This window comes from Nicotiana sylvestris, chromosome 6 (assembly GCF_000393655.2).
Source record: "Nicotiana sylvestris chromosome 6, ASM39365v2, whole genome shotgun sequence".
Lineage (NCBI taxonomy): Eukaryota > Viridiplantae > Streptophyta > Magnoliopsida > Solanales > Solanaceae > Nicotiana > Nicotiana sylvestris.
In genome coordinates this window covers 85,437,958-85,457,984 of record NC_091062.1, presented here as the reverse complement: position 1 = coordinate 85,457,984, position 20,027 = coordinate 85,437,958, and the positions used below count along the sequence as shown (strand labels likewise).

General features: G+C 38.3%; 1 protein-coding gene across 1 annotated transcript; it reads right to left on the bottom strand.

Annotated features, from left to right (window-relative positions):
• Window positions 1-3,056: 3,056 nt before the first annotated feature.
• On the bottom strand, window positions 3,057-6,553 carry LOC104239159 (glyceraldehyde-3-phosphate dehydrogenase, cytosolic-like). The gene is made up of 10 exons (XM_009793709.2): window positions 6,166-6,553; window positions 5,919-6,043; window positions 5,713-5,828; window positions 5,517-5,616; window positions 4,682-4,828; window positions 4,524-4,584; window positions 4,205-4,445; window positions 3,911-3,994; window positions 3,559-3,648; window positions 3,057-3,357 (listed from the first exon to the last, which is right to left on the bottom strand). The coding sequence occupies exons 1-10, from the start codon at window positions 6,167-6,169 to the stop codon at window positions 3,312-3,314; spliced, it is 1,014 nt and encodes a 337-aa protein (XP_009792011.1). The 5' UTR covers window positions 6,170-6,553; the 3' UTR covers window positions 3,057-3,311.
• Between the last annotated feature and the right edge of the window lie 13,474 nt (window positions 6,554-20,027).

The following is a 20,027-nucleotide window of genomic DNA, read 5'->3' as shown; positions in this document are numbered from 1 at the left end:
AGTATAAAGGTTTCAAGCTGCGCAGGATTCGGACAGAATACTTGAGTGTAAGTTCAGTGGTGAGGAAGGGAAAGGGAGGTGAGTCTGGACTCACAAATCATTCCTTGGATAGGAAGTTTTAAGTACCTTGGGTCTATTATTCAGGGAGATGGGGAGATTGATAAAGATGTAACACATCATATTGGGGTAGGATGGATGAAATAGAGACTCGCTTCTGGTGTTTTGTGTGACAAGAAGATGCCCACCAAACTTAAAGGTAAGTTCTACAGAATGGTGCTCAACCTGACTATGTTGTATGGGGCTGAGTGTTGGCCTGTGAAGATCGCCTATTTTCCAGAAGACGAAGGTAGCATAGATGATGATGTTGAGATGGATGTGCGGGCATACCAGATTAGATATGATTAGGAATAAAATTATTTGCGATAAGGTGGATGTGGTCCCTCTTAAGGACAAGATGCGGAAAGCGAGGCTTAGGTGGTTTGGACATGTGAGGAGGAGGAGCACAGATGCCCCAGTGAGAAGATGTGAGAGGTTAATATTGGAGGGCCTACGGAGAGGTAGAGGTAGGCCGAAGAAGAAGTGGGGAGAGGTGATTAGGCAAGACATGGCGTAGCTTCAGCTGTCCGAGGACATGACCTTGTTAGGAAGGCGTAGAGGTCGAGAATTAGGGTAGTAGGGTAAGTGGTTTAGATTGTTCATACCGGTAGTATTAGTACACACTCTCGCATTCTGTTGGTAGTAGGTTTCCTTGACTACCCGTCATTTTCTTTCATTTTGATCATCTTATTATCGTGTTATTTTTATGTTGCTTTTACATGACTTTTTGGTGTTGTCCCTCCTTGTCTATCTCTTAATTAATGTGGTGCTTATGTTTTTCTGAGCCGAAAGTCTATTGAAAACAACCTCTCTACCTTCACAAAGGTAGGGATAAAGTCTGCGTACACACTACCCTCCCCAAACCCAGCGATGTGGGATAATACTACGTATGTTGTTGTTGTGTTGTATCCAAGTGTGTACAATATGATGCCCAAACCCTCTATGTATAGGATGATATTTAGGTAACACAAAAGGATATCATGAACATGATATTAACTATTGAGATCATGAGGAAGATCATGGAAGAGGTTATGGAGGTGTGAGAGTTACAACCATAATGGTAAGAAGTAGTGGGAGGTTAATGAAGAAGAGTAGCAGGAGTAACTTCTTTAGAATAGACATCCACTATATAATATAATATTTCATAAAGGGTATGAAAAGTTCAAAGTGGACAGCTAAAAGTGAATGGAGGGAGTAGATTTCATATCACGGTGAATTTTCTTTTTACCTTTTCTCTTCAAATAGTTATTGCAAGTATAAATAAAAAGTTAGCAACCAAACTCACTTATTTGTTTCGTCATCTAATCACCTTGACCGGTTATGTTATAGTTTTTTCAGTGCATATATCAGTTATCAAAGGTTCACATATAAGAGATTTAAGCCTCAAAATTTCACCAACATGAATTGGAAGTAATTTTCCCTTTAATACATATCCGATTTCAAAAATGCCAATGTAGCTTAAACTTCTAAACTGTTGTTACTAGTATTAGCAATGTTATAGAAGTAAGTCAAGTAACCAATAAATTTAATGTTAAAGTCTTTCCACACAAATGAACTCCAAATATTTGCTGCAAGAACTGTCTTACCCTATCACTGTCAGCTTCAATTAGAGCCTAAAATACTGGTAAAATCATCACAGCTACACGCTCGCTTACAGGATTGCAACAAAAAGCTACTCATAGGTCTTTATGGAGAAGAGATGAAACTATAGTTATTCAACGCTTGTTTTCCGAAACATTTTTTTGGTGGACCGATGACATTCTCGAGAAAACAGCGATATTTGAGTTTTCTTGGATCGTCTCTTGGCAGGTTAGGCCCCTCTTGATCATTTTTATCAAACGCAAACGAGAAAAGAAAAGACTGCACCTTGACATATTTGCTTGGTAGACTATTTACAGAAAAAAGAAAACACAAATAGAAAGGAGGTAGTAAGTATTATTGGTAGCGGAAACTTTTATTTTGTGTCTCGTACAACTGACACTAGTTGTATGAGGCAATTTTTTTGTCTCACAGTTTTATGAACCCAGATTTTTGTGAACCCAGAAGCGTAAGATTGGGGCCCACAAATTTGTGAGACAAAAAGAAGTCTCATACAACTAGTGTCAGATGTACGAGACACAAAATAAAACTTCTCATTGGTAGCTGAGTTCCCTTCCACTATGAGACACAAAATAAAACTTCTTATTGGTAGCTAAGTTTCCTTCCACTACACTTCTGAAGGTACCTCTTCTGCATCAATTTTTTCAAAAGATCAATGCATATGAATTTCCAATTAAACCAAACAGATGTATTAGATCCTCCAATCACGAAGACATGTGCACAAGTCCCTTTGCCCCTTCGCCTTTTTTTACTTAGTTGAGTCTTACATTGGAAGTAAATCAACAGAGACAACCACAAGATGTTAAATACTAGTAGTAGTTTATTTCTGAATATATTTTCAGAGAATACCAGCTCCCTTTTTTTTGTTTCCTTTTGTTATTTTCACCCCTGTACAGTGTTTTCCCAGTCCAAAAACCTTCAACACTTGTAAATGCAAGAGTTATTTAGAAAATCTTTCGAAGGAAAGATCATTCAAATTTCGAAGCATATAAAGAACTTCTATATGTCTATGTAAAGTGAGAATCCTCCTAATGCCTGATAGCAGAAAACAACAAATGACAACCAAACTCGTTACCATAAAGTGAACACGGGACCAATTGCACCAACAATTCGCTTAGTGATATACTGCTTTTTCTCTATATCAATTTCATCGAGCACCAGTCGACCCCATCATACCACTTTCTAGTTGGCTCTTGAAAGCCCAGAAAGGCACCTGACTGAACCCTTTACAGTTGACCCGAGTGCCTACAGAATCATCCTTCTGATCCACAACCTAACAATTTCCTTTTTATCTTCTTCTGGGGATTTTTTTGTTTTTTGTTTTTGAGGGGGGGGGGGTGTTCGGCATTGAGACAGATATGTGAGGGTCCAACATATAATTATACACTGATAGCAAAACAAAACAAGAGAGAACATATCCAGAGTTCTGCACAATCCAATGAACAACTGAAAATTTGGGTAAACCACAATCCAACAAAAGACCCCAATGGTAAACAGACAGCCCCTCAAACTCGCAAAACAGCTTCCCGTTTTAGTTTATTCTAAACTGTTTTTCCCTCGAATAATTATGCTTACCAAACGTCACCAAAAACACCACCACGCTCGGAACTGCCACTTTACTGGACTGATGCCATGTGCTTAATCAAGTCCACTACTCGAGTGCTGCAATCCCAGTAGTAAAAAAAAATATTAGCAGCAGAACACAAACCATAAAGTGCTGCTATACATAGTTCTTGTAAAGGCGAATGCTTAAAGATAAACATAGGCAGAAGCAGAAAGATCAGATCGACCCTCTACCAGAATAAGATATCATGCAAAAGTGCAGCTACTCTAAAATTAAAGGCATGTAAAGTTTATATTTACCTGTAGCCCATTTCGTTGTCATACCAAGAAACAAGCTTCACAAAGTTCTTACTCAGAGCGATTCCAGCCTTGGCATCAAAGATGCTTGATCTGCAAATTATTTTCATTTAAATTACAAATCTGTCAAATTAACATTTTGGCTCTCTAGTCTGGTTCAAGCTGGTTCAGTATAACAAAGGGGATTTACGTAAGAAATACTTAAGTGAGGTCAGAAGACAAAGGGGATTTACGTAAGAAATACTTAAGTGAGGTCAGAAGCAATAGGCACATGTTTTTTGAGTGAAGAAAATACATTCATCATCTTTTTCATTTGGAAACATAAAACAGAACAACACTTCCAAATCAATCCTACCTGTTGTCCCCAATAAAGTCCGTTGATACCACATCATCTTCAGTGTAACCTAGAATTCCCTTCAATTTTCCTTCAGACTCCTCCCTAATAAGATGCCAAAGCAAATTAACATAAATGAGCAGCTCACAGGGGCAGGACATAAGGCCTTTTTTATTATTTCGTGCAGCACTAGCATGAATTAAATCCACAGCATGAGACTTCTAGTGTATACTTGCCGATTGAATAAAGTACACAAGCTTTTTGTATTTTTTCAAGGAAAGGAGAATGGTAAAGTTGTAGAGTGGACAAGCTTACTTGATAGCAGCCTTGATTTCATCATAGGTAGCTTCTTTCTCCAATCTCACTGTGAGATCAACCACGGACACATCAACAGTTGGAACTCGGAAAGCCATTCCAGTTAACTTTCCATTCAATGATGGTAGCACCTTTCCAACAGCCTTAGCAGCTCCAGTACTGCTAGGAATAATGTTGAAGGATGCTGCCCTTCCACCCCTCCAGTCCTTGGCGGATGGTCCATCAACAGTTTTCTGGGTGGCTGTTTAATAAAAATAGAAACAACTTGAGTGCACAAGCTACAGAAAACAAATTAAAAAAGCACAAGTAAAATACCTACCAGTCATGGAGTGGACAGTGGTCATAAGACCCTCAACAATTCCAAATCTGTCATGAATAACCTGCAAAGTCACGTCAGAAATTTTGAGAAAATATATATTGTATCACCAATGGGTTAAACTGTTAAATGAAGGACAGAGCAAGGAACAAAAAGGGAACCTTTGCCAAAGGCGCGAGGCAGTTAGTGGTACAACTAGCGTTAGAAACAACGTTGAGGTCTGGCTTGTATTCCTTCTCATTGACGCCAACAACAAACATAGGAGCATCCTTGCTAGGAGCAGAAATGATGACTTTCTTAGCACCACCCTGATGATTAACGACAACCACACTCAATGAGATGACCATATCTATCCAAGTTGGCAATACTCAAAAATTAAGCATTAGCATCAATTTGCCAAAAAAATACTCATACAGGTAATAACCATTATAAACGTACTCTACCAATATAAATGACATACTTTAACACCCTGATTCATATAGAGAAAATCAACAAAGTTATATTCTAGATTTGAGTTGCTTTTAAGAGGACAGTGTACTCGATTCTTCAATTTCCACAAAAATATAATTGGACAGGAAAAGAAAACGAAACATCACAAGTGTAAAGCCTCGAAAATAGCACCTTCACTAACAAATGCATAAAAGCAACAAGCACCAGAATATTCACAATACACACACAATTGGGAGAAATTCACAATACACACACAATTGGGAGATATTCACAGTACACACACAATTGGGAGATATTCACAATACACAATCAGGAACTTGAGTATACGTACACGGTACACATAAAGTTTAAATAAAGCAATACCACCAAATCCGCTAAATGATTTCAGGCACCAAATGTACGGGCCGGCCAGTGGGAAAAAAAAACTAATATGTTGGAGCGCCAAGTTATGACAAACCAAAGTTAATATTAACTACAAACAGTTCCTCTATTATTTGAGGCAGGGAAGGCAAAAAAGAACAGGTATCGTTCATTAGGATCACAAACCTTCAAGTGGGCAGCAGCCTTGTCTTTATCAGTGAAGACTCCTGTTGACTCCACGATGTACTCTGCTCCAGCCTCAGCCCATGGAATCTCCTCTGGGTTTCTTCACATATTCATTACAGTAAGTTCAATCAGAAATCCAAATTGACCCAAGAAAATTCTTATGCACTTGCCATAAGTTAATGAGGGATAAATTCACCTAATGCCAAATACAGCAACAGGCTTCTCACCAAAGAGAAGAGTCTTATCATCCTTAACCTTGAGCTCATGGTTCTTCCACTGGCCGTGGACACTGTCATACTTAAACATGTATGTCTGCAACAAAATCCAGGAACAAAATTCACTGATACTGTTTAAGCTTGATTCATAGTATATTACTAATATTACTATTTAAATGTCATATACCATGTATTCAACGGAGATGAAGGGGTCATTAACAGCAACGAGCTCAACGTCATCTCTCTGGAGTGCCACCCTGGCAACCAGTCGCCCAATTCTTCCAAAACCATTGATTCCAATCTTAACCTTGGCTGCAAAAAAGTACAGAGAAGATAGGAAAAACCGAAATTAGTCACTGCTCATCATCTGAAACATAAGTTGCATGCACAAAGAATTGAAGAACAAAAAAAAAACAGAGAGAATTGATATATACCCATGATCTTTGTGAATTCAGAGGGAAAATGGAGTCCGATCTAATTGAGAGGTTCTTGTGAAATGGTGTTAGTGGAGTGGAGGTTGGTGGGAAGGGTTTAATAGAAGTACTAGTTGGTACTGGGAGACCGGCAGAGGCGGTAAGTAATGCGGTTCAACTTCAAGGAGTAGTACTTCATTGTTTTTCTCAATTCGTTTTCCTCTTCTTTTTTGAATTATCTGGGAAAATCGGCTTTGCTTAATTCAATTATTCTCTTTGTTTTGTGGTAATTATTTTCGACCAAAATAATATGCTCAATTCACCTGTCTCAGAACATTTGGTCGTTCAATTTCTCTCATTGGTAGGATGGATGAGATAATTTCAACTTTAATTAGAGATGATTTCAAGAGTCTTTAGACGAAAGATTCTTATAGAGAATGTTTTCTTCTTTAAGTAGGTCTTATGTGATTCGATTTCAAAATTAATAGATCATGCTTGAATCGATTTCACACAAAAGTTTTTGTCCAACAATAGAATCAAAAATAAGAAAGAGTATACTGTAATAATAGAGTAAAAAATAATTAATACTTCCTCTGTTTCAACTTATATGACATACTTCCTTTATTAGTTTATACCAAAAAGAATAATACATATCTAAAATTAAAAATAATTCAACTTTTAACTCTTCATTTTATCTATTTTACTTAATGACAAACTTTTATAACCACACAACTGTCATGACACCATAAAGCTTTTACCTCTTAAGCTTTAAAGATCATACGTATCAAAAATCTTTATTTTTCTTCTTAATATTCATGTCGAGTCAAACTATCTCATCTAAATTGAAATGGAGATAGTGGTTTTTAAATATATTTAAATTCACATTAACATAAGAAGCTTATAAATATTGTGCTTTTATTTTTTGTAAGTCTCTTTAGTCATTTGGGTAGGGATAAGTTATGCGAACACACTATACTACCCAGACCTCAGAGATTTTACTAATAATTCCGAATTTGAAAAAATAAAGTTTGTGCAAATACATAGCACTTTTTATGGAGCAACTATTTTTGGACGGGGAACTGGGACTTTAGGTGGCGGTAATAGTCGGTTCTGAAGCAGATGTCTAGCTTTAGCGGATACATCACGGAATTTCATAAGGAGTCCTTTCGAGAAGAGAAGAAAAATTTGGAGAAAATGGAAAAGAAAAATGTGTGGAGAAAGATGGTATGGGGACCGTGCGTAAGACGGTTGGCGGGCAAATAGGTGCCCCACGACTGTGAGTTGAGGCAGACTCCTCCCACAAATCTGCACCTTGATTTGCGTGTCCAATCCAAGTGGATGTAAGACCAATGTATGGTCAATTTTACACCTTGTCCCTCTTTTACTTTTTTCCCAACGGACTGCTTTTCTGGCCAACCAAAAACAAGTACTAGTAGATGTTTTAACTCAAATGGTCTATCTTAAGTTTGAGAATTTTCTTTTTCATATTCGGTGTTCGGTGACATGATTAATCAAGGATTTTGCGCTGGAAAATTTTATTTCCGAAGGCAAAGTGTTTTCTATCAAAAGCAATTTCATATGGCTTGTCATACCTTTAGTTAAGAATATGAAAGTATTTACAACTTCACGACGATTTTTAGTAATAATTTGAGAGTTGATCTATATTTATTTTTTATAGTATGAAACATAGATAATACTTCAACTTAATAAAATCTTTTGGATAAAAGGAAATCCTACCAAAATTCTTCAATATTAGGAAATCCTATCTCAACTAGCATTATATCAAATCTTCAAGTGATATTACATTTCCATGTCAAATTTTAGTGTATTTACTAATAATTAATTTGAAAATCAGATAACAAACCCATTAAAGTTGGGGGGCCAATGATAGTGCAGCAACGATAGTCCTATAGATAAAAATAATATGAAAGATAGCTAGAGTATAGATCCATCAACTGTTCTACAACAACGAGAAATAAACTAAGCAAATACAAAAAAAAATATAAATCACACAAGTGAAAAGATACTAACCAAGCTGGGATTCAAGAATAAAAAGGAAACCTATTCAATACATTGTAGTTTGCTACTCATAATCGCTACAATGCCTTGTGTCTTGCTAGTGAATATGCTGAAAATAATTTAATTTCAATAGGAGCAACATAATAGGTTTGAGAATTAAGATTTTGAGTTTACTTGTTGGTTTGTAATTGTTTCATGATTTCAAGGCCAAAAAAAAATTAGTGCTTTATTATTTTTAAACTTAATATATAAATATAGTTTTTACATGGTAAATTTATTCAGTACGGTTCGGTATTTTTTCGGTTTATTTTCATAAAATAAAAAACCTATCCTAATTATCGGCACGTTATAAATTTATATGAAAACCTACGGTTTTAATAATGAAACCTAAAAATCGGTTCGGTACGGTACGGTTCGATCTGTTTAATCGATTTTTAAATATCCATTGATACCCCTACTCCCTCCGATACACAATAAGTGATAATTTTACGTTTGGCACACCCACTAAGCAAATACGAACTCCTAGAGAAGAAAAGATGTATTAACTAAATGAACCTTAATTAATTGTTACCTTGACACACTGGAATATATAAATACGGACAAATTTTGAAAAAATATAATTAATTTCTTCTTGATTATGCAAATAGATACTTATGTTAGACTAAAATAAAAAGTTAAAATGATCATTTATTGTGGATAGGAGGGAATAATATCTTTGTGTTGGGAATATTGGAAATGTCAAAGAGTAATTATTTGGGCACAGACTATAATGTTTCTGAATAAGTGATTTATATTAATTCAGATGATCAAAGTATCTGTCATTAGATTATCACGTATAACAACAGGAACAACCTTAACTTACAGGTGGTGGGAAAGACCAATGGAACAATTACGTGGTAGTGTGAAGTCAAATGCTTAACATTACTAGTTGCTTTGGGTTTTAAAGAAATTTGTTTGGATGCCAGTTAGAGAAGGGAAGATTTGGAGATATGGTAAAGTTGCCGCTTTATTTCCGTGTTCTGAGACCTTTCATACCTTCATTTGATGTTATATGACTTGCATGCGTGACTGATCACGTCCAAATGCACGCCTTAATAAAGATATGTACGATCGTATGCAACAATAAATACCCAACTAGGAGTCGAGGTCGAATCTACTGGGAGTTATGATGGGAGCAGGGGTATATATTCGAAGTAAGTAGATGGGCTATCTAGATTACACTTCCACAACAAGATTTTTGTTTCTATTTCTAATGTTAATCTAATGATTGCAAAATAAAAACAGAAGACTAGAGATTAATTGTTTTTGAGGTTTTTCTAATTGGATCAAAGGCCTAGGGCTACTACCATAACCTAGGTGTTTGCCTAATGGGATAAAGATGTTAATGCTTGTGTAGCTTATTGGGGTGTATTGTAGCTCACAACTCTACGTTACCCACTCAATACCTTTCGGTCAGAGAGTGGTTTTGCCAATTTGGCTTTCTCAAGACCAAATGGGTATCTACCAAAATAGTTGATAAGAGCTCAAGTCGAGCTATTACTATCTCTAGGTTGAACCCTTTAACTGGTTTAATCAATCTCTCAATTGACCCAATTCCTTGTAAGCTAAGTTATCCTAGACTAGGTCCCTCCTTCTCAAGTAGAGACTAAGTCAAATAAGCATGAATCAATGTTTGTAACCATCAATTCTACAATTGAAGCATGGACTAAGCTAAATAATAAACACCTGATCATAAACAATCACTAAATTAATCACCTATAAGGTTTACACAATAGGGTTGGGTCACAACCCTAGTATAATTCTAGCTACTCATAATAGAAATTACAGAAAATAGAGACAAGAAAAACTAATTAAACTCATATTGGAAGATTAAAATAAAGAAATCAAATGTTGAAACACCAAAATAATGCAAAATTTCCTAAAGTAGTAAAGAAAAATGGCTACAACAACTTCAGATATTCAAAACTTGACCTAATTTGTGAAACTCATTTGTTTATACAGGGCTAAAAATCTCGGAAAAAATTCCCCTCGGGAGGTTCTGCGGCCGCACAATTCTGGCAGGAACTGGAGTTCTGCGTCCGCACATATCTGAACTGCGGCCGCGAAGCAAATCTTCTGTGGTCCACACAATTAGGCCTACGGCTGCTAGGCAACTCTTCTCTCGCCGCACAATTCTTGTGCAATCCGCAATTCACATAGGCTCCTAGACTTGATTTTTTTGCATACACTCTAATCTTCGACTCTTAGCCTAGCTTTGCGGCTGCACAATTCATGTGCGGTCCGCACTTTGTGCAAATATCTGCTAAAATATTCCTCTTGGTTTGCGGCCGCAGATGGAATTCTGCAGTTCGTAAGTTCTTCTGTGGCCGAAGAATTCCTTCTGCAGACCGCACATTTATGCTTTTACGCCCTTAATTGCCTTGTGCTTCAGACTACTCCTTTATTAGTCGGATTTCATCTCAAGAGATCAACTTCCATCATTCCTGCAATTTTACGCAATTTCATTAGTTTCGAGAAAATAATTCAATGCTTTTATACTAAAACAAAAGCTAAAAGCCGCTAATAATCAGTCAAAATCCCCACTTATCAGTGACACTTGTTGTTTTTCAGAAAAAGTTTACGAGAAATTTTAAAGAAAATATATTTTTTGGCTTTAAAAACAACTTGAGTTAATCGTGGTTAATGTTCTTGGTAAACGGCCTCAGATCGGTGTTTTGACGATTCCAGTAGGTTCGTATGATGTTTTTGGACTTGTACGCACGTTTGGTTGTTGTCTGGGACGATTCGAGAGTGTTTCAGCGCATTACGAGAAAGATTGTGAAAATTGAGTTTTCAAGTTGAAATCCTTGAGTTTTAACGTTTGATTCTTGGTATTTGATGTTATTTTGATGATTTGAGGTAGCGAGAAAGTTTGTATGATGTTATTACACTTGTGTGCATATTTGGTTTGGAGCCCGAGAGGCTCGGGTAAGTTTCAGATTGATTTCAGACTATTTTTGGACTTGTTGAATTTTTGATTTTTCTTCTGGTACCCAGTGTTTCGCGATCACAAAAGGAAAATACTTGGGTTGGGGCTGGTACACTACGCGAACGCGAGAGGTGGATCGCGAACGCGAGGGCTTGTGGGATTCCTTTCGCGTTCGTGTAGCTTTGGTTGGCTTGGAAGCAGGGGAGTCCTTCATCGTGAATGCAACCAGTAGGTCGTGAACGCGGAGGATTGGCTGGGGATGCCTTCGCGAATGTGATTGGGACCTCGCGAACGCGAAAGCCAACTGGCATGGGCATTTCACGAACGTGGCATGTGCTTCGCGAACGTGAAGAACACCTGACTCTCAGTTAAATGAAACATCAACGTCGGGATTTTGTCATTCTACACCATTTTTGAAAAGTAGAGCTCGGACTAGAGAGGATTTTGAAGATACTTTCATCCCTACTTCATTGTTTAGTGCTTTTTAACTATTTGTGATATATTTTCATAAACACCCATTGATTTTTGACCTTTAATCTATGAATTTTATAGTAGAAATTAGGGTTTTTGAGTAGAGTTTATGAATTTTATAAAATTGAGATTTAGACTTCAAGATCAAATTTTGAAACAAATCACATAACCGGGCTAGGGGATAAATGAGTAATCGAATTTTGGTCCGAATCTCCAATTTTGACCAAGTGGGCCCGGGATTACCATTTGTTGACTTTTTTCTATTTTCATTAAAAATTGATTTTTTTTTACTTATGAGTAGTTTTTAAAGCTTATTTTGAATTATTTGGACTATAATTTTCTAGATTTGACTGGTTTGGAGGCTAATTCTAAAGGAAAAGCTGTGGTTGATCATTAATTTGATTGCAGGAAGAGGTAAGTATCGTGGTTAACCTGAACTTGAGGGAATTAAGACTTAAGTGATTTATTTGCTACTGTGTGGGGACGATATATATGCAAGGTGATAAGTGTATATATGTAGTCATGGGTTAAACATGCGGGTTAGGATATTCATATGTCTTCAATTATTTCATGCCTTCATTTAATCCACGTTATTACTTGTTAAATGCTTTAATTGTTATTTGTCGCTTACTTGTTATAATCTTGTCTTTATTCATTACATGCCTTAATTTATTATTTGTTTTCCATGTATCCGTACTTTTATTTATTGACTGCCTTTACTTGCTTTATGACTTTGTGTGTTATTAGATAACTATTTTGTCCGCTTTATATTATGTAATTCTCTAATCACGCTTTATTGTGAAATACACCATAATTGATTGTAGTTTATACATTTATTTTAATTATGTGGGATCAGGTTGCATCCCGCAACGGATACTGGTATTATTGTGTGAGATCGGGTTGCACGCCACAACGAATATTGGTAATATTATTTGGGATCGGGTTGCAAGCTACAACAAATATTGGTATTAATACTTGGGATTAGATTGCACGCCAAAATGGTATTTATATGTATTTGTGGATCGGATTGGGCGCCATAACAGAGAAGACATGTTATTTATAAACATTTGTGGATCAGGTTGCGTGCCGCAACAGAGAAAATATATTTAACTTTTTAACTGTTATTTTCATATCTGTGTTGAGTTGAGAAGTTGAGCATATATGTTATTCTGGGGCACTCTGTTATGTAATTTATGTTCAGATTTTTATGTTAATTCTTGTTTCCTCTATTATGCTATTATTTCATTTATACTTGCACCAGTTTATTGCGAGTGCCTTGTTATAGCCTCATCATTACTTCGTCGAGGTTAGACTCGGTACGTACGAAGTACATGGGGTCATTGTACTCTTACTATATTTATGCACTTCTTGTGCAAATTCTGGTGTTGGTCGCAACAATATTTAGTTGAGGCTCGCTCGGATTAGCTTTTATTGAAGACTTGAGGTAGAGCGGCATGATGTTCGCAGGCCTTGAAATCCCCTTCTTATTTCCTTCACTATTAATTCATTCAGAATGCTATATTTTTATTTCAGACCATGCTTGTAGTATTTTGTTTTAGTAGCTATAGGGCTTTAGGAAATTCTACTTCTTTTTTCTCTATCGTGCGATTTTATTCTATCCTTGAGTTTGAATTACTCTATTCTTGTTCTCTTATAGAAAGTGAGGACACACATAACATTCACATCGGACCAGGAACTGGAGCCTTAGGTTGCAACCACTACCAAGGGTAGTGACCGGGGCTGATGTAGAGGCAGATGCAGAGGCAGAGCTCGCCCTAGAGCACGTGTTGAAACACTTATTGCAGAGCCTCTGATCTAGCAAGAGGAGGAAAAAATCCCTGTTCATACTGCGCCAGTTGGACCGGCTCAGGTCCCAAAGGGGTTTATTGCCACTCCCGTACTTTATGAAGCTCTGGTCTGCCTGGTTGGTCTTATAGAGAGTGTGGCCCAGGCCAGAGTATTTTCTATGGCACTAACCATCTCTCAGGATAGGGGAGGAGCCCAGACTCCCGCTACTCACACTCCAAAGCAAATGGCTCAGGGATATCAGACTTCGATAATTCAAATAGTTGGAGCAGTTCAGCCCGTTATTTCTACATAGTCCAGGGAGAGACTCGCTATGTTGTCCGTGGGGTTGAAGAGATTGGAAAATTTCACTAAGCTATTTCGTATACGATTTGGTGGTACACTTTCTGAGGACCCACATGATTTCATAGACTGTTGCCATGAGGTATTGTACAACATGGGTATTGTGGAGTCTAATGGAGTTGACTTTATAGTATTTCAAATGCATGACTCTGCCAAGAGGTGGTGGCAGGAGTATGTTCAGGGTAGACCTGCATGTTCACCTCCACCTACTTGGGATAAGTTCTCACATCTATTTTCGAAGAAGTCATCCCTTTCACTCAGAGAGAGGACTACCGCAACCAGTTTGAGTGCCTCCAATATGGTAGCATTATTTTTACCCAGTACGAGACCTGATTCGTGGATTTGTCTTATCATGAAATTGTCTTGATCCCTGCTAAGAGGGAGAGGGTGTGGAGATTTATTGATGGCCTTACTTATGGTATGAGGTTGCAGATGGCCAGAGAGACTGAGGATGATATTTTCTTCAACTGGGTTCTAGAGATTACTAGACGGATCAAGTGGGTTCGTGGTCAGGGTAGAGAGGTAGCATCTTAGAAGAGGTCTCGTCATTTAAGTGATTTAGTGGTGCCTCATTTGGAGTCAATGGGTTCATTTGGTAGAGGCCATCCTATTACTCCGGTTCAGTCAGCACTTCAGGCATTACATGGTGCTTTGGGGAGTCGTGATTCTTATGTGTCTTATCTTGAGTAGCTAGCCTATAATGCACCTCCTGATCTCATCAGTGCACCACTGATTCAGAGGTATCACAGTGGTTATCCGAACCGTCAGGGTCAGTCTTAGATTCAACAGCCACACCAGCTGAGAGAGTGTTTTGAGTATGGAGGTACAAGTCATATCAGGAGATAATGTTCCAGAATTTAGAGTAATGTGCCATAATAGGGTTCTCATGCCATAGTTCCGACGTCAGTTGCTCCACCACCCGCTCAGCCAGCTTGAGGCGGGGGTCAGGCAACTTGGGGAGGTAGTCAGTCCATTAGAGGCGGAGTCTATCCAGAGAGAGGTCGTTCGAGAGATGGAGATCACACTGGCCAAGCTCAGCCTTGTTTTTATGAATTTCCAGCTAGACCTGATGGAAAGTCATCTGATACGGTCATCATAGGTATTGTTCTCGTTTTCCATAGAGATGCCTCAATTTTATTTGATCCACTTATTTGTATGTGTCATCCTATTTTGGTCCATATTTGGATATGTCTCGTGATTCTTTAAGTTCCCCTGTTTATGTGTCTACGCCTTTGTGAGATTCTATTGTGGTAGATTGTGTCTATCGCTCGTGTGTGATTTCTATAGGGGTTACGGGACTAGGGTAGATATCCTTTTACTCAGCATGGTGGACTTGATGTTATTTTGGGCATGGATTAATTGTCACCATATCACATAATTATGGATTGTCACGCTAAGACTATAACGTTGGCTATGGCAGAATTGCCACTGTTGAAGTGGAGAGGTTCACTGGGTTATGTTTCCAGCAGGGTGGTGTCCTTTCTAAAGGCACAATAGATGGTTGAGAAGGGGTGTTTGGCATATTTAGCTTTCGTGAGGGATGTTAGTATTGATACTCCTACCGTTGAATTAATTCCGGTAGTGAGAGACTTTTCAGATATGTTCCCAGCAGATCAGCTAGGCATGACGTCTGATCGAGACATCAATTTTGGTATTGACTTGGTATCGGCACTCAGCCCATCTCTATTTCACCACATCGCATGGCACTGGTAGAGTTGAAGGAATTAAAGGAACAACTTTAGGATTTGCTTGATAAGGGTTTTATCAGACCAAATATCTCACCTTAGGATGCTCCAGTTCTATTTGTAAAGGTAGAAGGACGACATAATATGGACTTTTATTGATTACATGCAGTTGAACAAAGTTACAGTCAGAACAAGTACCCACTACCGTGTATTGATAATTTATTTAACCAACTTTAGGGTGCCAAGGCATTCTCGAAGATTTACCTGAGATCGGGATATCATAGTTGAAGATCCGGGATTCACTCATTTCGAAGACGACTTTTAGGACCCACTATGGTCATAATGAGTTTTTGGTAATGTCTTTTGGGTTGACCAATACCCAAGAAGCCTTTATGCATTTGATGAACAACGTGTTCTAGCCATACCATGATTTTTTTCATCATAGTGTTCATTGACAACATTTGGTGTATTCTCATAATAGGGAGGATCATGAGCAGCACTTGAGGATCAGGCTCCAGACTTTGAGGGAGAAGAAGCTATATGCTAAATTCTCCAAGTGCGAGTTTGGCTTAATTCAACAGTATTTTTTGGGCCATGTGGTGTCTAGTGAGGGGATTAAGGTGGATCCGAAGAAGATTGAAACAGTTTAGAACTAACCCGGATAGTCCTCAACTGCATCGGATCTTCCTGAGTTTCGCTGGTTATTATCCCTGTTTCGTGGAGGGTTTTTCATCCATCGCAGCTCCATTGACTAGATTAAACTAGACGGGTTCTCCTTTCAGATGGTCCAACGAGTGTGAGGTGAGCTTTCAAAAGCTCAAGACTGCATTGACTACGTCCTTATTACTGATGTTGCCTACAGGTTCGTGATCTTACACCATGTATTGTGATGCATCACATATTGGGCTTGGCGTGGTGCTGATGTAGGATGGTAGGATGATTGCCTACAAGTGTTAGAAGTGGAAGGTTTATGAAAAGAATAACCCTGTGCATGACTTAGAGTTGGTAGCCGTTGTTCACGCGCCGAAGATTCAGAGGCACTACTTTTACAACGTTCCATGTGAGGTCTATACCGACCATCAGAGTCTCTAGTATCTGTTCAAGTAGAATGACCTTAATTTGCGGTAGTAGAGAAGGTTAGAGTTACTGAAAGACTATGATATTACCATATTATATTATCTAGGGAAGGCCAATATGGTGGTCGCTGCATTGAGTAGGAAGGCTGAGAGCATGGGCTGTTTGACATATTTACTAGTATAGGAGAGGCTACTAGTCATGGATGTTCAGGCTTTGGCCAATTAGTTAGTGAGGCTAGATGTTTTGGAGCCTAGCTGTGTTCTTGCTTGTGTTGTGGCACAGTCATCATTGTTGGAGAGTATCAAGGCTCGCCAGTTTGATGATCCTCATTTATTGGTGTTGAGGGACACGGTGCAACGAGGTGGTTCTACGAAGTTTATGATTGGAGATGATGGTATTCTGCGGCTTCAGGGCTGGATTTCTGTTCCAAATGTTAATGGGTTCAGAAAGTTGATCCTTGAGGAGGCTCACAGTATGTGCAATTCCATTCACCCGACTGTCACAAAGATGTACCGTGACTTGAAACATCACTATTGGTGGCGGAAAAAGAAGAAAGATATTGTTGCTTATGTCTCTCGATATGTAATAGGTGAAGTACGGGCATAAAAAACTAGGAGGGTTGACTCAGACATTGGATATACCGGAGTGGAAGAGCGCATCACTATAGATTTAGTAGTAGGATTACCACAGAACTTATGGAAATATGACACAGTCTAGGTTATTCTGGACCGGTTGACTAAGTCCGCTCACTTTATTTCGATGACAACTTTTTATTCTTTAGAGCAGTTGGCTCAGATTTAAATCTAGGAGATTATCTTCCTGCATGGCGTGCCTATTTCAATCATATATGACTGAGGCACACAATTCACATCACATTTTTAGAGAACGTGCAACATCCGTTGGGCATGTGGGTCGAGCTGAGTACCACATTTCATCTTTAGATGGGTGGACAGTCCGAGCGCACTATTCAGATCTTGGAGGACATGTTACGTGCATGTGTTATTGATTTTGAAGGTTCACGGGATCAGTTTCTACTGCTCGTAGAGTTCTCCTACAACAATAGGTATCAGTCGAGCATCCGTATAGCTCTGTATGAGGCCTTATATGGGAGGCGATGTCGTTCTCTGATTAGTTAGTTTGAGTCTAGAGAGGCTAAATTGTTGGGCACTGATATGGTCTGTGATGCTATGGAGAAGGTTAATGTGATTCAGGAGCAACTTCGTGTAGATCAGCCCAAGCAGAAGAGTTATGCAGATTGGAAGATTTGAGATATAGCTTAAACGGTGGGTGAGAAGGTTCTTCTCCGTGTGTCGCCTATGAAGGGTATGAAGTGGTTTGGGAAGAAGGGCAAGTTGAGCCTGAGGTTTATTGGCCCATTCGAGATCTTAGAGAGAGTTGGGGAGGTTTCTTATAGACTTGCATTGCCTCCTAGACAGCAGGGATACATATGATATTTCATATCTTCTTGCTTTGGAAGTATCTTGAGGACAAGTCACATGTTTTGGACTTCAACAGGGTGCAACTTGATGAAAATTTGACCTATGATGAGGAGCGGATGTCTATTCTAGACCGGCATGTTCGAAAGTTACGATTGTCACACCTCCTTTTTCTGCCCCCGCGAGGGTACAAGGGAGTTTTTTCCAATTAAGGGACAATCGAAACGGGATTGGTTTATTTATTTCAGAGTCGCCACTTGGGAGATTTAGGGTGTCCCAAGTCACCAATTTTAATCCCGAATCGAGGAAAAGAATGACTCCATATTACAGTCTGCGTACCAGAAATCCGGATAAGGAATTCTGTTAACCCGGGAGAAGGTGTTAGGCATTCCCGAGTTCCGTGGTTCTAGCACGGTCGCTCAACTGTTATATTCGGCTTGATTATCTGATTTTATACAAATATGAACTTATGTGCAAATTTTAATTTTTTACTGCTTTCATTATTATATTTTATGAGAATTGCAACGTCGTGAAAACATATCTCGAACCACGTTACATCAATGCACCCGTGGTTGTTTGACATATCTCGACTCGGTTGAGATTTAGATTTAGGTCACATAAATGTGCACCCGAGTTAAGGAAAATAAATTATTAAAGGCGTGCCTAACGCAACTAGCGTATTGTTATTTTGGGGAAGGCCGTAAAATTCGCTAAACGGCGTGTCCCGAATTCTAAGTGTTTTAATATATATACATTTAGAGGGCCCCACAGCTTGTGCATTTTTTGTTTGTCGAGGCTCGTCTCATTCGTTATTTTAAAAAGAAATTTGCAACGTCATGGAAATGCATCTCGAACCACGTCACAATCAATGTACCCGTGATTAGAGACACATTTCGACTCCGCTGAGATTTGGATTTGGGTCACATAAATGTGCACCCGAGTTTAAGAAGGTAAGGTTTATTAAGGCGTGTCCTAAAATGACTAGCGTATCATTATTTTGGAAAGGCCGTGGAATTTTTCTAGACGGTCCATCCCGAAGTCTAAGCAAATTTTAAAACAAATATTTACTTAGGGCCCCGCGATTTTTGAATTTTTTTTCGGCGAGGCTCATCTCATTTTTATTTTTAAGGATAAACCTACAGCAACTATATTTTCTATTGAGTCCGTCTCTAAAATAAAAGAAAAACTCTTAATTAATTACATGCTGAAAAAAACGTAACTTATTAGTTATTAGTTTGCGACTAATGCGAAATGAAAATTGCGATCGAGTTTGTACAAAGAAAACGGTTTGCATTCTATATTCTATTATTCAACAAAAACTGAAACACGGGGTTGACGCACAATAATATCGAAGCAGATTATTTTTAGATGAAGAAACTAGACATATGCAACCTTGTTTATTGACGGGCATGTACATGAGGTTCAGTTAGTGATTCCTTACATACTTGATGTTAAAAAAGATCGAAACAATTGAAACCGAACCTATCTAACTCAGCGTGATATTGCTGTATGTATGACTACACGATTTTTCCCTTTTTGCTCTACCCAGATTGCCTAGCATGCCTTCGAAATATACATCATATACTGATGAGTTAAGGTGAAGCACATGTGACTACTGCATTCATTTCAACAGACCCTATATAAAACCATTGTTGGCCCAGCATCATTACTATCCAGCTGGCCTCTTTCTGACTAACATACCACGATAGATTACCATACCAAACTCCTTATGGACTAAAACTATTGCATTGCATAGCTTGAAAACCAAACCATTTGTGTTAAGCACACAAATATTCTACACTACAAACAACAGGACAATGGTAGCATATTACGTACTAGCGATACACAAAATGGCTCAAGTACAGTCAATAAAAAAAGGAATTTCAGTTTATAGCTTCAGCTTCTGCAAGTGTGTACTCATGCTTCAAATGTCAACTTCAAACATGGAATTACATCGATTAAGTATGTGTACCTGGATTCAGATAACCAAACAAAAGAAAAGGAAGGGTGTCAGCAGCAAGCAACCAAGCAGCAGTCACAGCAGTAACAGACAGCAACAGCAGTTCCACAACAATTATG

Excerpts from the sequence above, each read along its gene's own strand:
- LOC104239159 (XM_009793709.2), bottom strand. Across the intron at positions 5,829-5,918 it reads TCATCTCCGTTGAATACATG|ACATACATGTTTAAGTATGA; the intron begins GTATATGACATT and ends ATTTTGTTGCAG. Across the intron at positions 3,995-4,204 it reads GAAATCAAGGCTGCTATCAA|GGAGGAGTCTGAAGGAAAAT; the intron begins GTAAGCTTGTCC and ends GCATCTTATTAG.